This window comes from Parasteatoda tepidariorum, chromosome X2, assembly GCF_043381705.1.
Source record: "Parasteatoda tepidariorum isolate YZ-2023 chromosome X2, CAS_Ptep_4.0, whole genome shotgun sequence".
Classification (NCBI taxonomy): Eukaryota; Metazoa; Arthropoda; class Arachnida; order Araneae; family Theridiidae; genus Parasteatoda; species Parasteatoda tepidariorum.
The window spans coordinates 14,893,964-14,914,600 of NC_092215.1; the positions used below are offsets into that span (position 1 = coordinate 14,893,964).

Genomic DNA, 20,637 nt, shown 5'->3' on the forward strand with positions numbered 1-20,637 from the left:
GTAAAATCATATTGTGATTTACATTAAAAAATTATTCATGCTGTTCATTTAAAAAAAGCGATAAATTGAAAACGAAATCGCAGTTTTTAAATGTCCTTGTAGTATATTTTCTAATGTTATTTTCTTTTACTTATTTATTTTTTCTTGTTCAGTGATAATACAGAACAAAATATCTTTGAATTCAATATGTTAACCATTTGTTTGCAACCAGAACATATTTTCGACAGTTAGTTATATACAAAACAAAATAAATTAATAAATCGTTGTCACGCTATTGTAACACGTTGTAATGGTTTTAATGTACAAAATGCTCATATTATGCAGTTTAGATAAGCGTAGCAGACTGATTGTAAGGTAGAACTTTTCTTTAAATCATATCTAAGTACTTAGGGATAAATAGTCATTAGATGGGTAAGCACAAAAAATTGATAAATAATTAAAAGCTCTTTGTTTTTTGAAGAATAGATCCCACTAGTTCTTTCTTGCAATGAAACTTCTTATCTATATTAAGACAGAGAAAACATCTTAAAAATAGATTTAACCAGTCAAATTTAAAAACTTTGGAACATTTTACCAGAATAATTTTATTTATTTATAATTTGTCATAAGTTATTTTTTCTATTTGTTTACAGACATTATGAATCAAAAAAGCACTAATAGTAGTCAAAAAATTTAAATTACCGCCTCTTTGAGCTGCATTTAAGAGTTTTGGTTATAAAACAAAATAAATGTTACAGTGTCACAAGTAATTGACTGTCACGCCATTAAAATATTACATATTTTCCAGTTTTTAAGTTTCCCTTATTTTATAAAAGTTATTAAAAAATTTTAGCACTGCTAAACTTTTTCCGATAAAATGAGACAGTTATTCATTTTCACAAAGCGGATATAAATATCTTTATTAGTTGCATTTCTCGCTAAATATAACGTCTAATTTTCATTCAATTTAGTAGATTTGAATCGAATCGATTGAAACTGATCGATTTTTCAATGAACATCAAAATCTTTTTTTCAATATTCTTTTCTTTAGATCGCTTTCATTTTTACCTAAAAATGCTTCAAATGCAAGGTTGAGTCAAATTTTAACCAACTTTTTTGAGTTCAATTCTTACAATTTATTGAAAATTTATACTAGATATCGTGAGATTGGCTTAGCTTTTGACAGTGTTTATTTACAATAAAGCACCAATAATGAATTTCTCCCTACATGATGAATAGGTAATTAATAAGTTTACCTTAATTAATTTTTGATTTGATTTTTCAGCTGAGAGTTTTGGGGTTAGGCTTTTTCTGCTCCCTTAGGTCTCACCCATAGAAAAGCTAAATTTTAAAATCTAAGAAATATATATCAAATTTATTGTGAAGTATCTCAGCAATTTATAAACAAACCGTGAACTCAAATGGTAAAGTGTAATGCATAACGTAGTGTAATGCCCTGATGAATGTATTGTAAAGCTAACACTTGCTGTTACATTTATATACACTTACTAGATCATTGTAGTAAAGGGGATTTATTTATTTTGATAACCAAGTGGAGCTACACATATTTTATATCAACTGTACAATACAGTTTGAAGTTCAACAATAATCTTTAAAATGTAAATTATTTTGATCATAGTCACCATCCGACTTTAAAAGTAATCTATAGTCTAAGCATCTATTCATTACATGATTCTATTTACATGTTCAATTATGCCACTTATTGCATGTTCAATTATGAAGAAAAGAAGTATTGCTAAAATAGTTATCCACATTTTCCGTAAACAGGAGTTATAAATAGTCCGGTTTTTGTATTAGTGCATTGATGAAGAAACCGTGATTACGCAATAACCACAATATTATTCAGAAATCTCATTTTATTGCAGTACAAATTTATAGAGCCGTGATGGCTCAGGGGTTGGAGTATCCGCCTTCCAATGAGGTGAACCGGGTTCAAATCCCATCAATGGCCATCATCGAATTCTGCATCCGTCTTGCATCAACCACAGTGCTGACCTAAAATATCCTCAGTGGTAGATGGATCATCGGTTAGAGTCCTCTTGCCGTCAGGCTAACCGTGGGAAATTTTCGTGGTTTAACTCTCCATGTAATGCAAATGCTGTTTAGTTCCATCAAAAAGTCTTCCACGAAGGCAAATTTCTCCCAATACTTGATCCAGGAGTTCCCTTGTCTTCTGGATTGGGTTCAAAATTACAAGGCTACGGAGTTGAACATTAGCAGTCGTAAACCAAAAACTTTGGATCTGCTGTTCAACGACGGTTGTAAAATAAATTATGAAAACTGATGATAATCTATGGGCTTTTATTTGAAGGACATTTGATTTTGCACCTTTATTTAGTTTATCGAATTTCTAAATTTAAACAAAAGAGCTTATTATTTAACAATGAACACTGTTACATTTAATTCAAGGTGAGCTGTAGCCACTTCTGGTTCCTTTGCCACGAAATACAAGCCAACTAATTATAAAGTAAGTCTGATACATAAAAAGGGAAAAATGATCAATTTGGATGACGTAAATCGTTGGACTTCGGTTAAATTCAAAAAAGCAAAAAGCCAATGAGTTTTAAAAGGCTTAAAAATATATTTATGTATAAGAAAATCAATGAAAACTGCAAGAGACACTTGGAAAAGAATTGAAATTGAATTAAATGTAGGGTTTAATGGCAGAAAGCCCCCCCACCAAAAAAAAAGACATGCTGCACCAAACACACGATTTCTTAAGACAGATTAAAAAGTAAAGTAATACACATATATTTGCGTTGTTTTAAACAATATTTTATCTAAATTACTTATTGAAAATGTGATAAATAAAAATAATTATTATTTTTTACAGTTGGACAAATTGTACAACAGCAGCGTTTACAAGAATATTTTCATCCAGTCTGAGATTTTGGCTTTGAATAAGTAAGTACCCGATCAAAATTTTTAAATTCTCTATTGTAATTCTCTATTGTATTATTTTTAAATCCTCTATTGTGTAATTCTCTATTGCGTTAAAAACCATTTGCTTCAATTATTTTAATTCTCAGAGTCTTATTTCTGACTTTCCCGGAAAAAAAAACTGTTTTCTGTATTTCTAATATGTTCTAATATGTTCTGTATTTCTAATATGCATTGCAGAGAAATTTTTCTACAATTTTACCCATGGGGCTCTATGAACGGAGGGTTAAAATAAATTTTTGCATTATTTTAGCACAATCTACAACTGAAAGGTTTTGAAACATTTTCTACTACTCATTTTATGCAAGTTCAATAAATAAGTTACGTTTCCAATATTTGATTAAATATGGTTTCATTTGAAGGTATCCCTATCAATATGTATCTGCTTTAAATAATTAAATCTATAGTTTTGTGTTCCAGTTTGAAATCAGTATGCTTCACATATTTTGACATGTAAAACTTATCTTATAAAATTGAATCTGAAGGAAAATATACTTCCATACATTGTTAGCCCTCAGGGATAGATAGTTCTGAGTTCAAGTTACATTTACTCAACCTTTTATTTAATATTTTATTCTGATATATATTTATATTTGAAGATTAGATACATAGTGTAAATAATGCTGGGTTAACTATATCTTTCGATATTTTCAATTTAATATGAATAAAACAATATAGATGGGAAGATTATAGACAATTTTCTTAAAGAAGTGTATAAGATTGGAAATATTTTGCTATAACAAGAAATAAATGTAGAACTAGACATTATTATATGAAACTATCTAGCGTACGTCTCGTCTCGGGCATTGTTTGATAAAGAAAAATAGGAATCTACTGTTGTTTAGAATCATCATTTAAGCGTTAAAAAAAAGCATGCTCACTGTTTTTTTTTTTTTTTTATTATTTTCCTCCATACGTCTTAATGTCTATTCGACTCACAAATTGGAAACTAATTTAATCTACTTTTTTATGCCTTAAAATGAAGTGTAATTTACTTCTGTTTCAACTTTTTAGTTACCTAGTTAAGATAAGTCTGAATTCTCAGACTGTGATTTTGTTTAATTTTAAAGCTACGAATCATTTTCTCCTTTTCTTATATTTAATACATTTTGGGGATTTTTTTCCGTTGGATTAGAAGGGATTTTTTTTTTGTAACGGAAGTATAAATTAAGTGTGAGGATATGATATTGGATTTTTTTTTCTTTAAGAAATTTAGGAACTTTTCTAAACTGAATATACTAAAATCTAAAATTTCTGCATTTTTTAGACGTGACGTTACCATTGTCTGAATGAAATATAACTATTATGCGTTAGAAGATATTTATATGAAAATAACAATAATAATTCGAGGTACAATTCTTGTGAGTTAAAATACATCATTTCATACCTTAATCTCGGGCCGGAATAGCCTGGTCGGTAGGGCGCTGAGCCCATATCCAAAAGGTCGTGGGTTCGATCCTCGCCGGCCGAAGACTCCCCGTGTAGTAAATGGATACTGATGCACGCTAAATCTGTCGAGTCTCAAAGTCCTCCATGTTCCCACAACAAATCAATACCTCTGGGGGTACTGATCCAGGAGTTTCCTTGTCTTCTGGATTGGTTCAAAATTACAAGGCTACGGAGTNAATAAATTAAATCGGATCAAACAAATTTAGTTGTATTTCCTTCTATCGGTAGCTTTATTTATTAATAAAATAATTCTCAAAAGCTTAAAAGGATTATCATCTTTTATTTGTAAACTAAATGAAATAGAGGGAATAGCAATTCATTTATTGTTCGGAATTTATTCCGAAAAACGTTTCAGGAGTTCATCCAGCCGTAAAAGCCTTCTTCCCATCCTTTTCTGCTCGTTTGCACTTGGAATTTGGGGGTCGCCTTAATTGCCCATTACTCCTGTTCTGAGAGGAAAGAAAACAGATAAACATGATCATATTATCGCGTTCAATAAAAGAACTTTCAAAGAATTAAAACTTTTCTCTTTGATTAGTATTTCGAGTGTTGAAACATATCCTAGCCTTTGATTAGGATATTTGAACAATATTTAAATAAAAGGCATCGATTATATTGTCTGCTAAAAACATCCAGACATTTAGTATATTTTATCAATGTAATAACAAACATTAGAAATGACTCGTAATCCCAGTTTTGAATCACCGGTGACTCATGCGATTGTTTTAAAACCGTGTTTTGACCCAATTTTGGGTTTACGACGACTAATGTTCAACTCCGTAGACTTGAAATTTTGAACCCAATCCAAAAGACAAGGGAACTCCTGGATCAAGTATTGGGAGAAATTTCGTCGTCGTGGAGTACTTTTTCGACGGAAATAATCCGCATTTGCTTCACATGGAGAAGAAAACTTTGATAACTTCCATGGTTAGCCTTACTCTAATCCATGATCCGTCTACCACTGATGATATTTTGCGTCGGCACTGGGGTTGGTGCGAGTCAGTTGCGAGATGGAAATAGACCAGCCATCGCTGGTATTCGAACCCGGTTCACCTCATTGAGCGACGAATGCTCTATCCCCTAAGCCACAAAGGCTTTCATGCGATTGTTTGCAATTTATTACATAAGAGTTTTAAATTACAAATGGACTTTTTGGATAGAGATGGAGACGTGGTGGCTCAGTGTTTAGAGTGCTCGTTTCAAAATTAGCTGATCCGGGTTCGATCCCCAGCAATGGCTAGTCGATAATTCCACAGCCGGATCACACCGACCACTGTGCTGACGTAAAAATATCTTCAGTGTTAGACGGATAATGGGTTAGAGTCCCTTTGCTGTTATGCTAACCGTGAGAGATTTCCGTGGTTTTCCAATCCATGTTACGCAAATACCGGCTAGCTACCTCAAACAGTCCTCTACGAAGGCAAATTTCTCCCAATACTTGATCTGGGATTTCCCTTGTTTTCTGGATTAGGTTCAAAATTACAAGGCTACGGAGTTTAACATTTGTAGTTGTAAACTCAAACGAAAAATTCGATTTTTTATTATTTTCCTTTTTATTTACTCTGAATACAATAAAAAAAAATTCTTTTGAATTTTAATTTTTCAACTATTTGACCGATTCCGTTAAAATTTTTGATTTATGTCATTAAAGGTTACATAGTTCATCAGGAGGGTAGAGCAGTTTATGTCCATGAAAGTTGATTATGAATGAAAACGAATTTCAAGATTTTCAGGAAACGTTTTTCTTCAGGACAGCCTATCTTCACTACGTAATAACTCCCAGGAAGAACTGATTTTCCAAGTTATTTATTTTCCGAAACTTAGTAATCCTCAAAATGAAACAGATGACAGTGATCTAATCATCATTTGGACAAAACAGTCATTTAGACAAAATAAACAAAAAAACAGTTTTTTCCCTTTATCTTCAGTTTTAATTGATGTAGAAAATTGCATACCAAATCAGTGAAAACTTTTTGACAATCATTAAAATAAATAACAAATAATTATTAAAAATATTTTTTACATGGAATAGTCATTGGATAAGTAAGTTTATATATTCTGTGCAGAAATGCTTTGACTAGCTCAAAATAGTTCCCAAGATACGGTGAAATATAAAAAAAAAAAAAAAAAAAAAAAAAAAAAAAATAACACGTAGCCCTTACATAGCACTACATGTAGCCCTACTTTATCCGGGAAAAAGTAGCGCTCTCCGGCTAACACTATGGGGTTCATATTTTTCAGATTGAGGTTATATTTTAAGAATCCAAATCCTTCTTACAAAAAATAATATTAATTCTGAGAAGGTACGTTTTTTGGCTGATTTCGTAACTTAAATATCGTTTGCACAACTATTTTACCATATTTAGGTTACATGAATAGCCGATAGTACTGCGTAAGGATCAGGGAACTGATCTTGCATCAGAAAGGCTCTGCATTCGAATCCCAGACAAGGCATGGATGTTCTTTCACTTTCAGTACCTTGTCCTTACTGTGGGAGTAACGTTGGCCCACCTAATATGGTGCCCCTGAAATCTGCCTAATACGCCTGAATTGACCTAGCAGTGAAAAAAAGGTTACTTCAATCATCAAGATTAGATTTTACCACGAAGAACCTCAATAATTTGACTAAGGTGTTCCTTGTACGGTAGACCATTGACATAGTATTAAACATCTTTAAAAATTATTACCGTAATGGATTAGAATTAATTGAATTGAATGCAAACATCCATATAGCTTTGCTTAAATAACAAGGTTAAAATACTAATAGGCAGGTAAGTTTAAGTTTTTTACAATGCACCAAACATAAATGAGAATTGATCCAAATTGATCTTGAAAAAGGTATACTTCGCGGGGAAATAATCACTTTGAAATTACCATGCCGCTTTTAATAACACAACTATTGAGACAAACACATAGAGAAAACTAAACTATATAATACAGAAAGCAAAAATTAACATTTACTAATCACGTGATTTTGTGCTGCCATCTATATCTCATTTTCTAAACTACTTTAAACAGAAACAAAACTGAATCGACTGGAGAAAAAAAAGGAAACTGAAAACTTACTAGGAGAGTCATTAAACCTATGGCTACCTGTAGATGATCATATTTTAAAACATTGAGAGTATTACTATAAAATTTTATGGAAGAAGTAAAGCAGAGTTATAAAATGTTATGGAGTATAAAGCGGGTGATAAGTACAAGAGATATGTAGAATCAATAGAAGGATTTCGCATTCAGTCCGGTTAATTCCATCTTTCTGCATAAGTACACCGTCACTTCGGCATCTCCAACCGAGAGCTAATTACTCCAAGCTTGTGCAGTGTAAATCAAGTAATGCGGAATTACGAAGTTAACTGGACGGAGTGGGGTACAATATTTCTGCAATCATCTCTTCCCTTAACAACTTCCTTCTCAGATCTTTCATTCTATTATGATTAGAACGCTATAGATAGGAACGTAAAGTAGGAGTAAATAGCAATTTCTTTGAAACTTTCTGTAATTCATCGCAGATAAATATTTGGTAAGTGCAATAAATTACAAAAAAATGCAAATTACACTGGAGAATTACTTTTTTCTGTTTGCCTGTAATTTTTTAACTGATCTTAGATACTTTTGTATTGCTGATTTCAAATCTGCAATCGGATTCCCTCTATAAACTACTGATTTTTTAATGACAATTTTAGTCTTTTTTTTTAATGAAATGTTAAAAATAAGTTTAAAAGTATTATACATAACAATGAGTCACACAAATGCTAGGAAATGCAGATAATCAGAATTAAAATTGTATGGCAACCCATGCCAGTAAAAATAGTAATACGCCGCTAGGGGCATTTTTCGCTTTTAAACTGTTTCTTCGTGTGCTTTTAAGCAGGTAATGATAGGGTAGCGACCCTAGCCACGTAGGACGACATTTTCATCCATGGGTTACTTTACAATAGTGTCTTAACTCTCCTAGAAATTTGCCGCTACATTTACGCTACCCCTTGATACATATGTTTTTAAATTTGTAGATTACAGCAAAAAATGGACAAAAAAAGTCATTTTAAAAATATTCTGTAGCCTTAGGAGCAAAAGTAATTTCAGACGTAAAATCTCCAGACCCGAATAAACACAACAAAAAATGCTTCTCCATTGTTATCAATTATTTAGAGTTTTATTTTATATTTTATAACCGTCGTTGAACAGCCGACCCAATTTTATGGGTTTACGACTACTAATGTTCAACTCCGTAGCCTTGTAATTTTGATCTCAATCCAGAAGACAAGGGATCTCGTGAATCAAGTATTGGGAGAAATATGCCTTCATGGAGGACTCTTTGATGGAGCTATCCCGCATTTGCGTGACATGAAGAGGAAGACTACGAGATCCTTCACGGTTAACCTGACGGTAAAGCTTTAACCCATGATCCTTCTACCACTGAGGATGTTTCACGTCAGCACTGTGGTCGGTGCAAGCAGGATGAGGAATTCGCATCGACTTGGATTTGAACCAGGTTATCCTCATTGGAAGGCAAACGCTCTATCCCCTGAGCTATCGCTGCTCAATTATTATTTAGTGTTTGCTTGATCACTTTTATAACTACCCTGATCTTAATAATTCGCATTCTTCCATAAGCATCTTGTACTGAAACTCATAAGAGTCGTCACCAATCTTTATATCGCGATGAAGAATGGCTAAGAGACCAGAACTTTTTATTTTTCTCTAAATTGTATAGATTATTTGATAATATTTATTATTTTATCAAAAACAGTTTTCGAGTAGCTTCATATTTGAGGTATCAATGCTTGTATTGAGCGACTTAGGAAATTTAACTGTTTTGATTGTACGGCAATTTGTTGCATGCACTCTGTCTATTGAATTGTTTTACCGTATTGTTTGGCGCAGCATGTCCTCTTTTGAACTTAGTGCCACTAAACCCTACATTCAATCCAATCCCCTGGTATTGAGCGCTTTGAGTTATCAGAATGTTGCATAACTCGTGATAATTTATTTGCCCCTGTTCTAATGGTTGCATCGCACTGCATTAAAAGTAGCTATCACTAATCAACAGGAAATGAGTGATTCACGACAACATGACTTATAACAAGAAACCAAAACTCTTGGTTGATGAAACTTTTCTTCTTCCTCCTTACTCATTGGATATCGCTCCTTACATTTATCACTTGTTTTTAGTTAAGGATTCAAAAAAGCAATAATTTCCATTATGTCACGTATACGGATATTTTGTTCATAGTTCAAGGACTATTAAAAACGCGGATGTAATGTTGATTCTCATCGATTGGGGTAAGTTTGCCCCAACAAAATTGGAATGATTGTACATGAAGTAATTAAACAAAGTGCTTACCACTTATATATATCAAGACCATACACTGTAAGAAAATCTTGATTTATAGTTACCACCATTTTTTGGTTGATAAAAACTAAAACATTTTACAGACCCGAGCTCTTCAGTATTCTAATTTGCCCTTTTAGGGGGGGGGTCGAGATTCTTCCATCTTTACATACATGGGATCCTCAAATGCTACTACATGCATCCTTACATAAATGGGATCCCTGAATGTTACTACATGCATCCTTACATAAATAGGATCCTTGAATGTTACTACATGCATCCTTACATAAATGGGATCCTTGAATGTTACTACATGCATCCTTACATAAATGGGATCTTTGAATGTTACTACGTATATCCTTACATAAACGGGATCCTTGAGTGTTACTACACGCGTCCTTACATAAATAGGGTCCTTAAATGTTACTACATGCATCCTTACAGTGCATGTAGTATTAATTTTTATTTACTTTTTCATTGTTATAGTTTTTTTTTTATTTATTTATTCGTTTGTTACTAACGATTCATATTTCCATTTGCATTAGAATCACTTTAAGGTTTCACTACAAAAACAAACACATTTTTAGTAAAATATTTGTATTAATACTTTCAAACAGATGCTACTTTGCCAATTTAGTAAAATTTTTTGCACGATAATCACAATTCTGTACTTCAAAATGTATTTATTTATGTACAACACCAAAAATAATGGCAACTATGCACTATTTTTTTTTACAGTGTATAAGTTGAAATTGAGGCAAAAATCTCTTACATTTGTTTAGATATAGCACATACAACCTTGTTTTGGCAAGTTTGACAAAAGTCAACCAAATTAACGATAATTATGAGGGAATGAAATGGAAAGTTTCCAAACAATCTGAGTTTTAAATATTTCTTTTTTGCTTCATTTTTAAAGCGTAAAATCACTTTCAATTGCGGATTTAACTGAAAAGCATGGCACTTGAGTAGATATATTATTCAATTTCATAATACAATTAAATGCATCGAAAAATCTAGAAAAGATGGAGAATAAAACAATTATAAAAATTGAAAATTTTTGAATAAATAAATAGTTTCAAAAAGATCGGATCAAATTCATCTCATGTTAGTAATTCATAAGATATACACTCTTTTAACAATTTCGCAATTCATAGGACCTCAACTGCAAAAACTTCTTTCACATTTTTATTGCAGTTTATTATTCTGTTGGCATTACTTTTCTACTACCAAACTAACTGATTGTTGCAGCTTCCTTTCAAGATCTCTAAAGCATTAAAGAAAGAAAGGATAAAAACTACCTCCTACGTGACGTGTTTTCTTCTTCGGAGAAACTCTTAAAAAATCAAAACTTAGTTGTGGTGTATCAAAACTGTTTTTTCTAAATAAATCCGAAATTCATTGATATACAGGATACTAATAAAATTGTTCACGTGATTAGAGATTTAATATGAAATAATTCCGTAAGAGGCGCTACCCTCGCATAAGTGCTGTGTAAGCAAACGCAGCAAAGCTAAAGGATTTATTCTTTGAATTTTCTGCTATACTGACTTGAAAAACAATTTAAGCATTATTGGCTTGTGACCATTAATGCTTAGACTAGAGTTTCAAGTTTTGTTAATAAAATAAAAATTAAATAAATGTAAAAAAAAAACTAGTGTTTTTCTAAATGGATTGTCTATTGTTCATCAATTTGTCAATGCCACATTTTATTTCTTAAATGTTAAATTTATTTCTTAAATGTTAAATTTATTTCTTAAATGTTAAATTTATTTCTTAAATACTATTTTTCATTTTGTATCGTAATGAATGTAATATAACTTTATTTCAATGAAAATAATACATTTGATAAAATTTCTATACTTAGCCTAAAATGGTTTAAATATTTAAAAAAAAAGCCAAACGGGTCACATTGCTTCACGGGTCACATTTTTAGCCGCAATAGTTAAATTATATAAACGTTTAATTTTAGAAAAACCGTATTTTGACAAACTGAAAAGCATGCATATTAATTTTATATTTTAAACGAATAAAAGCACCCGCACAAGAAGGTTGAAATTGTTATTGTAAAGCAAAAATTAGAGTTATTAAAACAAAACGACATAATTTAGAAAAAGATAATGTTTCAGGTGCAATTTACAGAAAAGTATTACTTTAATAATAAAATGGGGATGAAAATTACGTTTTATTTCATTAGTTACATATTTTAATTAACAATTGAAGCGTTATTTGATTTTTTAAACAAAATGAATGATGCTACTTGACTTAATTTCCCTTTATCTTAAGTCTGAGATTCACTCATTCACTAAACAATCAGATTAAAACAAAATTATGTTTCATAAGTATTATACTAGTTAAAAATCCTTCAAAACTTAATTAAAATCAAGCATCGAAAAATAAAACAACGTGACGCTAAAATCAATTTATTTTAATTTTCCATACGTTTTATCTAGAGAAAATACATTTTAAAAGATTGACTTCAATTATGTTTAAATCTGCCTTTGAAGAATGATGATTAGATAAATTTTTTCGATTTTTACGTTTCACACTGCAAAGAAATATGTTTAACTAAAAGCCAAGTCTTATATATTTTTAATGAGTTCTCATTTCTTGTCTTTTAGGAAAGATGATGAAAAGAATTTAATTGTTCATTTTAATTTGCACTTGTCACCAGAGCAAGTCGGGCTTAGCGCCGCAGATTTATATGTTATACTGTCTGAAGAAATAATGCGTTCAAGAACTGGAGTTTTCAAGGATTTAAAAATTGATCAAGATTCAATTCAAATACAAGGTAAATTATTAAAATATTATATTTTTTTAAACGTGTCTTTACAAATAAAAGGGGTTTTGAGGTTGGCAAATGCAACAAATACACATGAGATAGAAAATAAAGTTATATTTCGCACCAAAAATAACCTTATTAATTAATCTTAATTTCAACTTAATTTTCAGCACACAAAATCAACATTATATATAACTCAGAAATAAAATTAATTTAAATCGGGTGAAATTATTCACACCTCAAATATATACGTATTTGCTTGAAGTGAGGAAACAGTGATCCGTAAATCTCAAAAACAACCTCCTTAAGCTGTATTGCTCTAAAGCAGATTTCCATAAACCTCAAGTGTGAATAAAACAGATTCATACACCTTGATTATTCACCTTGGGAAGTTGATTTTTTAGAGCTGTTTTTGAAATAAATTTTGAATAAACCTCAAATCAACCTTGTCACCTCAAAACCACCTCAAATAAGCCTTAAAAAAGACCTTAAATTTCTGAAATGGTGAAGCTAATTAATAATTTTTATCTTGACTTCTTACTATGTAAATTGAAAAATTATTATTACAAGGCTGCAAACAACTACGCTTTTTTAAAAATATGTTGCAGTGTGCTAAACAGTTCGACAGCTTTTAAAAAGCCCTGCAACAAAAGAGCTAGAAAAAAGTGACTTTTAATATGAACTTTTAAATGGTTTACAAGTAGTTAATTGTATGTAAAGTAATTTCAAACCAAATTTACAATTGAAAAAAATCAAGAACTAAAAAATAAAATTTGCAACCACTGGAAAAAATTTTCTCAAAAAGCGTAGTGAGTATACAGAACGCATAGTTTAAACGATTTTTAGTATTTTGGCAAGCTCGCAGAAAAGCCGTCCCTTTAAATAAATTTTGTCATAATGATCGGAATTTCAATAACTAAGGGACTGGCCATCTATATAGCTCAAAAAAAGCTTATTCTTGTGTCTGATTTCGTAACTATAAACATCATTCAAATGAATTTTTAGAATAAAAATTTGTACCCTATCTAATCATAAAGACTGCATGCTAGTACATAAAAATCCGATGATCAGATCAAACGTTATTGAGGTGTTGGTTATATTTTTTTAAAATTATCCTGCGGTAAATACTATTGTAGTAAGAATGTGCGAATAAAAGTTCAATTTCGTCGAGAATATAGACAATATGATTGTCCCCAATTTTGCTCTATCATATTGACATAGCTACAAACATTAATAGGATTTTTATGAGGCTAAATGAAATCAAATTTAAATTGATAAGTGTAGGATTTTTTTTTTTTTGCAAAAAAAATTCCCTGTAGGAAAAATATCGTAATAAATGTATCGTATTTTTAATTTATTCCTATAAAAAAACTGGTAATAATCATTTTCAAACAAATTATTAAACCATTAATCAGTTATGAAACATTTAATTTTGATACCACCCAAAAATATATTTCTTGCACTAAGAGCAAAAGAAAGCTACCCATAGATATTATCAAATAGATATTTTTTCAAGACTTCTAACTCATAAATTTAACTTTTAATTATATGAAAGATATTTCGTTATTAAAATCTTTTTCTTAACATTAAATTTTTAAAAAAATATAAAATATCGAGCAATTACTATTTTATTAGCATTAATTTTTATAGGAAATGAAAACTGGGTATTATGATATTATGTTAAGTTGAACAAAGTGTTCCAAATTAACCTGTAATTTTCACTCCCTAAGTGATTAAAACAATATCACAATAAATCATTTTTGAAGAAAATTAAATTCGACACATTTTTACGGCACATTTATATATATATATTTTTTTTTCATTTTTAATCCAGTGATAGCGTTTCACGGTGCTGAATTCTTAAAAAAAAAAAAAAAAAAAAAAAAAAAAAAAAAAAAANAAAAAAAGCATAATTTAATCGAATATTGTGAAAGCCTTAATTATAGTAAACCATCGATTAGTCTTAATAAGGAAAACAAGCTTCAGAACTTGTCGAGAATTCCATTTTTTCCTTCAGGAAAAAATTTTGATTGTGTTTTAAGACTTTATTATTAAAGTGCTTCGAGAAATTGGTAAAAATGAGAGCTCTTATCCTATTTATGAATATTCGCTAATGATTAACAAATATTTCTGAAACTCTATCCGAACAACCTAATTAAAATTTGTGAAGAAAATTAATTTAATTGATGGTAGAGTGGTTAAAAATAAATTATTTTATTAGCAATTTTTTGGTGCCATTAATTTTAATTAAAATTCTAGGAGTATGTTTTTTTTTATTATTTTTCTTCAGGTATTGAGTTTTCTTCTTAAGATCCTAAGAACTTTCTTTTAATAAATCAGCAGTACAAAATTCTAATGATTTTTTTTGTATAATTAGATTTCCTTTTTAAAAACATAATGTGTATTAATTTAAATTTTTTTTAAAACTCGGTAAAAATGAAAATAGTTTTTTGCAAGTTAAACCTCAAAACACGCAGTGCTATTTTTTAATAGTTTTTTCCATTATTTAAACCTAAGAGTTTAACTAAGTGCATAAGTTAAACTTAAAATATAAATTAAGGAGGATTACAAAGGCCGAAAGTCACATGCGAAACATATTCCAACACTCGCAGATAATTCAGAATAACGTTGAATCATAATATTCGAACTTTAAACTCTAATTTTATGCAACTGTGCCGATATTTTAGCTAAGAGAACTCAAAATTTAAGCAATATTCTTTTAACATCTTTAGACTTTAAATGGATTTGCAAATCTTCAGTACAACAGACATAAAAAGAACATTGTAATATACAAATTATAATAAAATATATAAAATTTATCCTAATCCTGATACCTTTAAAACAATATCTGCTGAGTGCAGAACCCAGGTTTTATTTATTAGACTGCGGGCCGATTATTCCTGTTTTACCCATAAACATTTATTGAAAGCCAAACCGGCATCTGGTTGTTCTCTATGTTGTCTCTAAATTACTATTAAACATATTTTAACGAGGAATAGCCTGATGGGTTGGACGTTAGGCTCGTGTTCGTGAGACCGAGAATTCGAATTCCGCTGGCTGAAAAATCACCTATTTTAAATGGTGACCGGTGCACGTTATATCTGTTGGGGTCACAAAGTCCTCCAAGTTCTCATAACAATCAAAATTACAATCTGTGGATGAATGGATCGAATATGATTGGATCCGCCTTGTAAAACGGGCTGTGACATGAGTGTGGCCAAAGTTTTATTCTGAGCCATAGATGGCGCCACTGAAAAACAAGAAACGCACTCTCTGCTTTGAAAATTCCGTTGATTTCTTTCAAGCGGGATTTCTGATATTAGCTAGTAGTAACAACGAATTTTAACGGACTGTAAACTATTCAAGCATTTGAAAAACTAACTTTTTGGTAGCTTTTGTTCTTACTTTGTGACCATTTAAGTCACAATCTTATAAGGTTTATTCAAACAATAGGACTATATCCATTACTCTGAAAAATAATAAAATAATAACTATTATACTTGGTGGCAGGAGGTTTTTGCCTTTTCTAACTCTTGCGTCAAACTCCAACTAACCAGAATTTCATGCGAAAGTGGCCGCAGACTTCACAAAATGTAAAATTGAGCATATTTAAATTCAACTTGAATCGTAATATCATGTAACGAACTCCATAATATTGTCTAATTCAACACCCTCTTAAATTTGAAAGAAATGTTAATATTTTACGGTACATAAGAAAAGTTTTTTCTATACACATCAACAGAGAAAATTTTATTTTTCTAATTTATTTAATAGTTCGCATGAATTAATTAGCATATTTGTGGCAGTCCTTTTGAACAGTTATAATCGACAATTATTTCGTAAAAATTCGATCATTAGAAAAAAAGTTATTTAGGGTGAAATCTTTTATATATATATATATTACGAATCATATATACTAACTTTTGTGACTCACAGTATTCAAACCAGAAACTATGTCGGCGGAAAAACAAATTCGACAAGGCAGACGAATTTTGACAGTTTATAATATAGTTTCTGTTGTAGCAGATCCATTTAATAACTGTAACGACTAGTTACTGGGGTGTGTAAAAAAAACTGGATAACTTTTGAATCATTGGCGAGTTTCATTTCAGATGGGACACCAGTGTACGTTTTATATACATTTTCTTCTGACTCTAATTACAGCAAAAATATATTTTAGCATTTTTAAACTGTAAAAAAGCACCCTTATTGTTACTAAAATAAATCTGTTAGATAATTGAAATTATATTTGTATTAAATTCTAAAGTCCAAAAAAGGTAGTTTGATTGTTTTATTCATTCATATTGAAAATTTTATCAATAATTGATTTTGCAAATTAGCGAAATTTCAATGAAGAATAACTGTTTCTCTTAGATCTAAAGAACTAAAAATTTGAAAAATTATTATTTGGAAGATTTTACCTTTAATACAGACAAAGACACGGATGTTTCATAACCATAAGCATTAAAGTGCTAAATATAATATTTTTCACAATTTACCTAAATTAAGACAAAATATGAAAAATATGTTCAATAAAAATTCTGTGTCAAAGGGTTAAAACTTTGCTGTTGAATCCAAGGTTCGTTAGGATCTATGTCGATCTTGTGCACTTAGGTTGCGTATGTTCATTTTTCGGTGAAATTGTCAAAATACTTTGTATACTGATCATTAAGGCTACCATATTATCTTTAACTCAATTCTTGTGACTACTAAATATGAGATAATTGACAAAAGAAAAACACAGATGAGCTTAAATTGTAATTTAGAAGGTTACCAAAGCATCAATTTCTTGGTACTTCAGAATTTTGTTGTTTTTCTGGCAAGCATATCAAACTACATTCAAATATGACAGTCAGGTGGCCGCGCAGTCAGCGTGCCTGACTGTGAAGCCAATGGTTGCGGGTTCGAATCCTGCTCAGATGTTTATTTCTCGCTGTGTTGTTCTCTGTTGTGTGAATGTGGCCCACCTGACATCTGTGGCAGTGTGGCGTGGGTAATGTTGCTCGCCTCCGTGACGTAGGTTCACAGGCGCCCTCTGGGTAACGATAAATGAGCAACTTCCCCGGCATCTTCCGAGCTGAAGAACAAGTTCAGTGTCTGCCGTAAAAAAAAAGTAAAAAAATTTTTTAAAAGATTTTTAAAAAAAACATTCTCCTATCAATACCTACATTTAATATATGCGTGAAATCTCTAAATTCAAAATTTTCTGAAAGTTTTATTCTTATTTTATCCACCAGAACAATATCGACCTGCATAAAAAAATTGAAATTTTCTTTTTCCTTTTAAAGAACGAAAACCCCCTGTAGATGATGCCCTTGACCGATGGGTTCCAAGACGTCAATATCCTGGTTATGTGGAAGGTTTGACCACGACCCCTAGCTCCAATTTAGCTCGAATCGCTCCACGTCAGTGCACACCACTTGAAGTACAATTTTGCAATGCTCTACCATTTAATTTAACATCATATCCAAACATCGTTGGACACAATAACATCTCAGAAGTACTGAATGATTTAGTTACTTTCAGACAGATTCTTGATTTTGAATGTTATCCACTTGCTCAGGAATTTGTTTGCCAGCTACTTCAGCCGGAATGCAGATCTAATGATATAATTATGCCATGTAAAGATTTTTGTGAAGGTAAGAAATCATTTCTTAACTTTTATTGGTTTATATAAATAAGACACAATTTGTTTTCCATCTTGGTGACTAATAATATTGTGATTTCGTTTTTTGTTATGAAAATTAAAGGCAATTTTCTCGTAGTAAATAAACATTTTATTGCATCATATATTGTCAATTTTAGTCCAATACATTTTGCGTTCTTGTTATATGATTTCATGTGCATAAAAGTTTTGATATTTGCTTGCAAAATCTGAATTAGAGGATTTCTGACCTCGTTATTTGAAGTTAAGGTTTCACCATCTAAACATTTTCTGTAGAAATCAGAACATTATTGTCGTCATTCCATTTCTCGTCCCCAATGATGATGCACTTCAAGAAATTATAATTTTCCTGATGTTTGAGAAGCAAATCACATACGCTAATATAACATCTTAAATTTCTTTCCGTAAAACATGTGTCGAGCTTTGAGTTTGAACCTAACCGTTTCGAATGGCTATAAACTGTAGAATTTCATATATTTAATATCTCAGCGATCTAATAAGTTGTTATTGCCCGGTTTACATAAATGCCGTATTGTGTCTTCATTAGCTTAAACTGGCGTGTTGCATCATCATGCATTTAAATGAAATTTCGCAAACCAGTTTTGGGTCTGGCGTACTGCCAATATATCTTCTCCATAAAAATTGGATAATTTTTTCTCTCTCATTGAACGGCATTTTTTAATTTTTCGAAAGCAAAGAAATAAAATATGCCAAAAATTCTGCTTTTCCCTTACCATATTTGAAAGATCACCAATCGAGAACTGCTGCGTGAAATCAATTTTTCTGCGTGAATCGAATTTTTTCACAATCAAACCTTGCTCTATCAGCTGTCAAAATATGTAATGAATATGCAGATAAAGTATGCAATTGCCCTGAAAAAATACAACCAAGTTCTTTGTTTGGAAAAAAACGAAAATAATTTCTCGAACTACCCAATAAATTAAATATTTTAATTTATTTGACACAGAAATTTTAAAAAAATGCATTATATTTTTATGTCCATCTTCAGTTTTTTAAATACATTTTTAGATTTTTTAGGAAAAAAAATGGATTACACTGTATAACAAATTAGCAGTTTTTTTGTCCTTTTCCTTAATTCTGCATAATAAAAGGAGAGCAATTCATACATAAAAACCAAACTAGTCAATCACATACGAAAAAAGGCACAAAGTTTCTAATGATTTCGTGAATTGCTCACCTATTTTTGTAACTAGAGCCTGGAAAGTTCGGGAAGGTAGATGAAACTTTAATCGAATAAATACATCAAAAATTATCAAAATGGTCACCAAGTTTGCGACAGACTCATCGTCAATATAAGCTCATTTCTTTTTCAAAAATGTAAAGTCGCCAAGCTAAATTGTAAAAGTTAAGAAAATCGGTATTTGGTAAACAAAACATTTTAAATTCCTAATTTTGAGTAGAAATATATTTTCATTTAAAGGACATTTTTCATGATGTACACTGTTATTGTAATTTTAACCGGAAAAGCGTAAAACACGATTATTTTATATAAGAAAAATTTAGATTTTCTTCAATACGATGTAAGTTTTTTTGTGACAAAAACTCCTTTTCCTTTAATTGAATATTTTGAAATTGTAAAAATCGTGAAAATGGATATCTTTTGTTTACTTTTTATCTGTTTTTATAAAATACAAAGTATTATAGTCGCAATTATATAGTTAGCAAGAGAATATAGTTTCTGCTCCAACCTAGTTTTTTTACTGAGGTTAGTAATAATTATTTTAATCAATTTTGAATCTATGGGTTGCAAATATAAATTACTTTCTCTATGCTTCTAGTATATATATATATATATATATATATATCGCATAATANGTGTCCATTCAATATGGTTAATAAATAAATACGGTTATTAATGAGCTATGGTTGTACTTATATATATATATATATATATATATATAATCTGTTTCAGATTTTTGGAAATCATGCAAACGGTTGTTGCCAAAAAAGGTTATAGAAAAATTGGATTGCTCAAAATTTCCAAAATATAGCGGCCATGGAACATGCCAACAAAAGCCAGGTAAGTTTATCATTATTGATAAATATTTTTTATTGGTTTAGAAATCACGCTATTACAGCTAATTAGCAAATTTCAATCTCCGTTAATATTTTTTAACTTTTTTTTTTTTTTTGCAAACGATAAAAGTCGTTTAATAATTTTTACATTTAAAGATTTTGGAGATTTAAAGTAAAACTTTTTTTTCCAAGCATTGAAAAGATTACACAAAATAATGAAAACAGAGTCTTAGTTTTATTCATATTAAACGGAATTGGGCTTTAAATAGATACTAATGATCCGAGCATGATATTCGGCATGATGTGCCGTTCTAAAAGCAATATTACGAATTTGCTGTAACGATATCAAACGGAGACACTACATTTAACGGAGTAATATCGTGAAATATCACTCGATTTTTTCATAGGTTTAGTGTACTTAAAATGAAGAAA

At 30.5% G+C, this 20,637-nt stretch overlaps 1 protein-coding gene and 1 long non-coding RNA gene across 5 annotated transcripts in view; one reads left to right on the top strand and one right to left on the bottom strand.

Annotated features, from left to right (window-relative positions):
• LOC107455346 (atrial natriuretic peptide-converting enzyme) overlaps positions 1-20,637 on the top strand; it is a 396,108-nt gene that overhangs the window by 344,208 nt on the left and 31,263 nt on the right. For all 4 annotated transcript variants that reach the window (XM_071188087.1, XM_071188085.1, XM_071188086.1 and 1 more), the window contains 4 exons: positions 2,834-2,904; positions 12,343-12,512; positions 17,792-18,142; positions 20,102-20,209. In XM_071188087.1, the coding sequence (XP_071044188.1) occupies positions 2,834-2,904; positions 12,343-12,512; positions 17,792-18,142; positions 20,102-20,209 (700 nt within the window). The remainder of the gene's footprint in view (positions 1-2,833; positions 2,905-12,342; positions 12,513-17,791; positions 18,143-20,101; positions 20,210-20,637) is intronic.
• The window catches only part of LOC139427197 (uncharacterized), a 78,806-nt gene continuing 62,818 nt past the window's right edge, over positions 4,650-20,637 (bottom strand). Inside the window, exon 2 of the long non-coding RNA XR_011638333.1 lies at positions 4,650-4,838. This is a non-coding gene — a long non-coding RNA (uncharacterized lncRNA). The remainder of the gene's footprint in view (positions 4,839-20,637) is intronic.